This window comes from Maniola hyperantus, chromosome 10 (assembly GCF_902806685.2).
Source record: "Maniola hyperantus chromosome 10, iAphHyp1.2, whole genome shotgun sequence".
Lineage (NCBI taxonomy): Eukaryota > Metazoa > Arthropoda > Insecta > Lepidoptera > Nymphalidae > Maniola > Maniola hyperantus.
The window spans coordinates 12,522,926-12,530,583 of NC_048545.1; the positions used below are offsets into that span (position 1 = coordinate 12,522,926).

At 39.1% G+C, this 7,658-nt stretch overlaps 1 protein-coding gene across 1 annotated transcript in view; it reads left to right on the forward strand.

The window, feature by feature from the left end:
* Positions 1–7,139, forward strand: part of LOC117986171 (heat shock protein 68-like) — a 14,242-nt gene extending 7,103 nt beyond the window's left edge. Inside the window, exons 4-7 of the mRNA XM_034973011.2 lie at positions 4,977–5,246; positions 5,831–5,932; positions 6,349–6,576; positions 6,890–7,139. Coding sequence (XP_034828902.1) covers positions 4,977–5,246; positions 5,831–5,932; positions 6,349–6,576; positions 6,890–7,138 — 849 coding nt within the window. The 3' untranslated portion in view covers position 7,139. The remainder of the gene's footprint in view (positions 1–4,976; positions 5,247–5,830; positions 5,933–6,348; positions 6,577–6,889) is intronic.
* The last annotated feature ends 519 nt before the right edge of the window (positions 7,140–7,658 follow it).

Sequence of the window (7,658 nt, forward strand, 5' to 3'; positions counted from 1 at the left end):
AACAAGTTCGAAGTTTTCATAAAACGTAAACTAATTAAAAAATCCTATTACATTGTAAAGGATTATTTAAATGATAAGCAAGCTTGGGAATGAGTCAAGCTTGGGAATGAGTTGCTCGGCTTTGTGATAGTTCTAATAAGTTTAATTTATGATTTTGTAAAGTGGTGATAATAAAAAGAATACCCGGCTGAGTTAGCTGTGGGCTCTTCTCAGTCTTGGGCACGTTTGGAACCCTCGTAGCGTTTGCGAAATAATTATCACCACTATATTTTACAAATCCAACAACTGACAATCGAAAAGAGTAATTTATTACCTATTTTGAACAAATCATTTGAATTTGACTTTTGATCCCGGAAAATCAAAGTTCCCACGGGATTTTTAAAAAACCTGAATCCACGCGGACGAAGTTGCGGGCATCATCTAGTGCATAATAAATAGTTTTTGATTTATCATGCAAAATGTTAAAAAATACTATTTACCTATTTATTAATTTTTATTTTTCACTAGCTGCCCCGGCGAACTTCGTACCGCCTAACAGTCGATTCTTTTTCAGGATTTTTTTAAAAATTTTCTCTCCGTAAGAACCATATTCGTACTTCAAGGAATATTATAAAAAAAGAATTCGCGAAATCGGTTCAGCTGTTCTCGAGATTTGCGATCAGCAACACATTTAGCGATTCATTTTTATATGTACCGAAATTCTAGTTACATACGGAGATTTAGAGATAAACATTTTACTATTGTAGTACGGAAACCTCGGGGCGCGAGTCTGACTCGTACTTGGCCGGTCGGTCTGTCGGTCGGTCGGTCGATTTATTTTAGAATGCATCGTATCGACAGCTGGTGGTAGTAGTTTACGTCATATATCCTACTAATATTATAAACTAGGTGAAGCTATGATAGCCTAGTGGTTAGGACGTCCGCCTTCTAAACGGAGGTCGGGGGGTTCGATCCCGGGCACGCACCTCTAACTTTTCGGAGTTATACGCGTTTTAATTAATTAAATATCACTTGCTTTAACGGTAAAGGAAAACATCGTGAGGAAACCTGCATGCCGAGTTCTCCATAATGTTCTCAAAGGTGTGTGAATTCTACCAATCCGCACATGGCCAGCGTGGTAGACTATGGCCAAAACCCTTCTCACTCTGAGAGGAGACCCCTGCTCTGTAGTGAGCCGGCGATGGGTTGATCATGATGATGATGAGGTGATGCCCGCGACTTCGTACGCGTGGATTTAGATTTTTAAAAATCCTGTGGGAACTCTTTGATTTTCCGGGATAAAAGTGGCCTATGTCACTCTCCAGGTCAACCATACCAATGCAAAAAATCACGTCGATCCGTTGCGACGTGATTGAAGGACAAACCAACGAACCAACAAACAAACACACTTTCACATTTATAATAGGTGTAGTGATGTGTGTGTGTGGATGTTTGGATGTTTGTTACTCAATCACACAAAAACGGCTGAACAGTTTTGGATGAAATTTGGAATGGAGATAGATAAAAGTGTTAATTTAGGGTATACCCTAAATTAACACATAGGCTACTTTTTATCCCGGAAAATCAAAGAGATCCCACGGGATTTTTAAAAACCTAATTCCACGCGGACGAAGTTGCGGGCATCAACTAGTAATAAAATATAATTTGGACTTATCCGAATTCCGAAAGTCAGGGTTGTCAAATCACACTTACATTATAAAGGCGAAATTTTGTATCTGCGTGTGTGTGTGTGTATAGGTTTGTTACCCTTTCACGCAAAAAGTACAAGACGGATTTGGCTGAAATTTGAAATAGTGATCGCTTTTGAAAGAGTTCTCGCGGGATTAAAAAACCACTATATCCTCGCGGACGAAGTCGCGTGTATCATCTAGTTACAAATATAAGTATGTAGGTCATATTGTGTGCTTAGACAATTTAATTATATACTTGAGTTTTCGTGTAACAGAAACAAAAATGGATTGGCGGAAGAGGAAAAAGAAACGGTTTAGACTCGCAAAAGCTTCTCGCAAAAGCAAATCCCTTGCAAAGAGGAGATCTATTAAAATTCATCAGAATCTTTCCAAACCATAATATTATCTTGTGATGATAATGCCATTACTTTTTCGGGGTTATTCCCGTGCGTCACACCCGACGTGAGTAACAATGTGACTCGACGGGAATTTTATTTGACTGAATATGTACTTTTCCGGGATGCTGAATTTGATAATGACATTTATTTTCAAATCCAAAATAGCAGACATGCACTTTTCACAAAAATAGAAATGGGTGTCGTTTTCAGGGTTTCCAGGATGCTGGTTTTGATAATGACATTAATTTTTTAATCTAAGATGGCGGGCCAGCACTTTTTATAAAAAATAGACGCGAGTGTCGTTTTCAAGGTTCTCCAGGATGGTGAATTTGATGATGATATTTATTTATTTTTAATAAATACTTATATATTATACTTCTATTTTAGTGGATCACGGGATTTTCTTTGGCAAGGAAACGACAAAGCAAAAAATCGAATTGAATTAGATTATGATGCTATCACACCGTACCATTTAGAGCCAGCTTCTGAAAGTTTGACACTGTGTTTGTAAATTGATATTATTTAGATACTACCTAATGCCCGCCACTTCGTCCGCGTGGGCTACACAAAATTTCGAACCCCTATTTCACCCCCTCCAGAGTTGAATTTTCAAAAATCCCTTCTTAGTGGATGCCTGCGTCATAATAGCTATCTGCATGCCAAATTTCAGCACGATCCGTCCAGTAGTTTGAGCTGTGCGTTGATAGATCAGTCAGTCAGTCAGTCAGTCAGTCAGTCACCTTTTATATTTAGATTAGGAATTAGGATTAGGATAATATAATTATTATGTTACTAGCTGCCCCGACGAACTTCGCACCGCCTACAGTCGATTCTTTTTCAGGACTTTTTTTAAATTTTTCTCTCCATAAGAACCATCCCCGTACTTCAAGGAATATTATCAAAAAGAATTAGCGAAATCGGTGCAGCTGTTCTCGAGATTTGCGATCAGCAACACATTCAGCGATTCATTTTTATATAATATAGAGATTTACTATTTGTTGTCAGATTTGTCAATGCTGAATTATGTTGTATTTTAGTGACTCAAGACATTCCTTTTAGAAGAAAACAAGGAAAATAAAATGAATGTGCCCAATATACGTACCACTGAAATCCAACATGATGCTACAACATTCAATTCCGTACTAAATATTGAAAGGTATACCCATACCATACTTGTAAGTTGTTATGCTATGTTTTTTGCATACATTCTATATAGATAATACTCACAATATATTTATGTTGATTGTATGTTTATTAATTCCAGAAATGAAATGGAGAGCTTCAATAGTTCTGCGTCGAATGATACATCTAATGTGACTGTTGAAACAGAAAATGATACATATTGTGTTTATGTGTGTAGTGGGCTTTTAGAGGGAAATTGAATTGTACCTACTTCCTACTTATAAAAATAAAATTTTCATTTTTGAGATCAAAGTGGAATTTATTTAGACTTTTTTATATACAAGTAGATGGTATATATAGTTTTTAGTCGCTACTAATAGATAAGTCTAGGCAACAAAATTTATTTTCACAGACAAACGAATGTGTAATCATGTGTTCCTAATAGGTAATCCGCCAGCACAGAGAATTCAACTCCTAGAGTACGCATATACAAGGATTTACATGAAAACAAAATCGTAAAATGTTGGCGGGGGACAGGGGAGAATGCTTTGTTGTGATTGGTGGACTGACTAATAAAAACAATGTGCGGAATGAGGGTACCGAACGGGCGTGGGCGATGATTCATTTAAAATTCCGTGGGATCACCACGATTTAGCAATGCAATTCCTTAGGTACAGCATCAGGGTCGAGAAGTGGGTCTTCGAGTTCAATGATAAAGTCTTTACTTGGTAGATATAGGTACCTACCTCCAATATCAATTTATAACCGACAGTTTCAAAATCCCATAAGTTTTGGTGGTCATGTCCCCTGCAGCATCAGGATTGAGGAGTTGAAATCCTGTGTGTCCTATATAAAATGACATTTTATATAGGACAATGTTGCAAAGTTTCTTTATCAATTAAAAAAAATACGCAAATCGGTTCAGAAATCTCGGAGATTTCTGTGTACATAGGTAGAAAAACACAACTCCTTTTTTAAAAGTCGGTTAAAAAAGTATCCTTTGTTAATCCTCTACTTGTCTGTAAAAGTCCCGTCAAAATAGGTTCTGCCGTTCCGAAGATTAGCCCGTTCAAACAGACAGACAGACAGACAGTTTTTAAAAACGTTTGATTCAGCTGTTATGGTACAGTTCAAATAACAATATTATGAGCTTGCGGCAGTTATTTCGAAATTACAGACAGACACTTCATAGAAGTATGGATTTCTATAATATATACGAGTTGTTTATACACGCTGAGGCAGTAGTTACCTAATAGGTATGTATGTAAGTGAGATTTTATAGTATTCATCAAAAGATAAGTAGGTAATCATTATCATTCAAAAAAAAATTAAAAAATATTTATTTCAGTAGGTAAAACAATTTCACATAGTGCGTAGTAATTGGGACCATCCCAGTAACTGTTTTAGTATTGCTACGAGTACTCGTGGCAGGCGACCCCGCTCTTCCATAAAATCTTATACAATAATAATTGAAATAAGTAGTTCCTTCATAAATCATATATTTACAAAAATTCATCGGTGACATCTGTCCAACTATCTGTGTGCCATCATCAATATATCCGGACGCTAGTGTGAGCGCATGCACTCGCTACACTGCTCATCACTGAGTCTATTTCTTTCTATCACAATGTTAGGTGAAATAGCAATACAGGTTACCCACGTGGGCCGAGCAGTTCGGACGTGCATCCAGCGTCACCTTAAGCTTGCTAATCCTTTGTATTTTGTCCTTCAGAGAGACACATTGTTATATTATCAGAATGTAATAATCAAAATATTTAATTCTAAGGAGTTCTTCGGCGGCAAAACACTAAACTTATCCATCAATCCCGATGAAGCTGTTGCCTATGGTGCTGCAGTTCAGGCAGCCATACTTAGCGGTTCCAAAGACACTCGGATTCAAGATGTCCTTCTCGTGGACGTAACACCACTGTCTCTAGGAATAGAGACTGCGGGAGGAATTATGACGCGACTGGTCGAAAGAAACACAAGGATACCAATTGCGCAGAGGAAAATATTCAGCACCTATGCAGATAACCAACCCGCTGTGACAATACAGGTAGGTAGGAATAAAAGCAGGCAGGAATAAAGGCAGACATAGACTAAGGGCGGTTGAACAACTTACACGAATGGCTCGAGCAGCTATTATCAACTGATCCAGCAATTATTGTTCACTGCTTAAACAGTCGTTTTCTAATTAAAAATTCAATTAATGTTGAAGATAACCGGCAGATAACTGAGTTAAAAAAAATATAGACTCTCGCTTGGCTGCAATCAGTCAGTAGTAATGTCAAGTGATGATGCAGTCTACGACGGAGCAGGCTTGCCTAGATTCATTCTTGACTTGGATGTACACAATATATTAAACTTGGAAGGTAAACTGATGCCGGAAAAGCGTTCCATATTCTAACGGTTCGAATTTAAAACGACCTAATTACATAACGCGTGCCGAGGACCAGAGCCAGAGCAGTCGACAGCTCGAGGAGTCTGCTGCTGAATCGGTCTTGTGTAAGACAATGAAAGGAAGCTATGTAGCCGCATCTTGAGGCACTTTGCCATGACTGTTTTAAGCTGCCCATGCAATGCCTTCTTCAAGAGAAATAAGTAATAACAGGGAAATCTAGTCAAAGATAATGGTTACAGGTCTACGAAGGAGAACGAGCGATGACGAAGGACAACAATTTATTGGGAACCTTCAATTTAACAGGCATTCCACCAGCTCCTAGAGGAATCCCACAAATCGAAGTAAGTACTTATTACCTGATGTTTTGTGGATGTTTTATGGTGTAAAGTTGGTTAAATGTGAATATTTATCATGACCCATCGCCAGTCCACTACTCGAACTCCACACGGATCTTCTCTCAGAATGAAAAGGGTTTAGACAATCCACCACGCTGGTCAAGTGCGGATTGGCAGACTTCGCACACCTTTAAGAATAATTATTATGAAGATCTCTCAGGCATGCCGGTTCTCTCAGGATGTTTTCGTTTACCGTTACAGCAAGTGTTAATTATTGTTATCTAATTTCTTAAAACGCACAGGTTCGAAAGTTTTTGATGCCTGCCCGGAATCTTTATTCCCGACCCACCCGGGCCATATTTAGCGGGAATAGCAGGTTGACGTCTTAACCACAGTCTAGGCTCCGCTTTCTTACATTGTAGGTAACCTTTGATATAGACGCGAATGGAATTCTTAGTGTAAGTGCACATGACACAAGCACTGGTCGCTCAGAGCAAATCACTATATCAAACGATAAAGGACGCCTCAATAAGAAGGAAATAGAGAAGATGCTCCAAGACGCTGAAAAGTTTAAAGCTGAAGATGAATGTATAAGGAAAAAGGTGGAAATTAGAAATCAATTCGAGGCGTATTTGTATGGATGTAAAGTGGTAAATACTTTTTTCTTCTAATTTAATTCTTAACCGCGGTAGTACTCAGAGTCGCTTAATCGTTACCTAAGTTTAGTTAAAACGAGATAGAGCTATATCTCTCACATAAATCTGTCTCGTTTTAACTCAATTTTAAGGAACGATTAGCGACTCGTAAGTACCGCGGTCAGACGAATTTATCTGTGCACATGAAAATTTGCCTCAATAATATATATCTAGTAGTGGATTTAGAGGTGGGTTTGGGGCCTATAAAACAGGTAGTCTCGTTCTGATTCTGAATTCTGAACTGATTCTTGAATATTATTGTCCACAGGCAGCCGAAAACGCTGGTAGCAGATTAACGGACAGCGAAAAAAGCGCAGTGCTTGCCGAATGTGTAAATCAGCTACAATGGCTCGAAAATAATCCTGATGCGCCACAAGCAGAGCTGGAGAACCATTTGAAAGCCGCCCAAGCTGTGTGTCAGTCTGCTATGATGAAGCTGCATGGAGCTGTACCGGGTGGTGGTCCAAGTTGTGCTCGGCCGAGTTCTGGTGGACCGACAGTTGAGGAAATTGACTAAATGCGAGTAACAGTAGCAGTACAAAGCGATGTTTAGACCCATTACGCACCTCGCTTGGTCTCTGTTTATCCAAGGAGAATTTAACCTCTTGGGATAAACAGAGGCCGAGCATTACACTCTGTCTTTGTTTATCCAGAGAGAATTAGGCAAAGTGGGAATAGAGCGAGCACCCGCCGAGCATTCACCCGTTTGGTCTAGATCTACCTTAAGACCCATTACAGTACGCGGAAAACAAAGGTGAAAAAATCTTTAGAAGGAGACAGCAGATTTCTAGAGCACTGTCTCGGTCGTTAAGACCGACAAAGCGTCATATGGGTATGAGTGACAGAGACAACGCTCTACAAAGATGAAATGTCATTCTAAAGGCCGATGTTCATTACTTTCAGCCTACGATACTGTACGATATCGAATAGTCGCCCGGCGACTCAGTCGAAGGCGACCGTTAGAATTTGTAATTTCGAAGAAAAGTCGTCGTGTGTATGCGCACGGAGTCGCGGCGACTACGTGCGTATTACACACG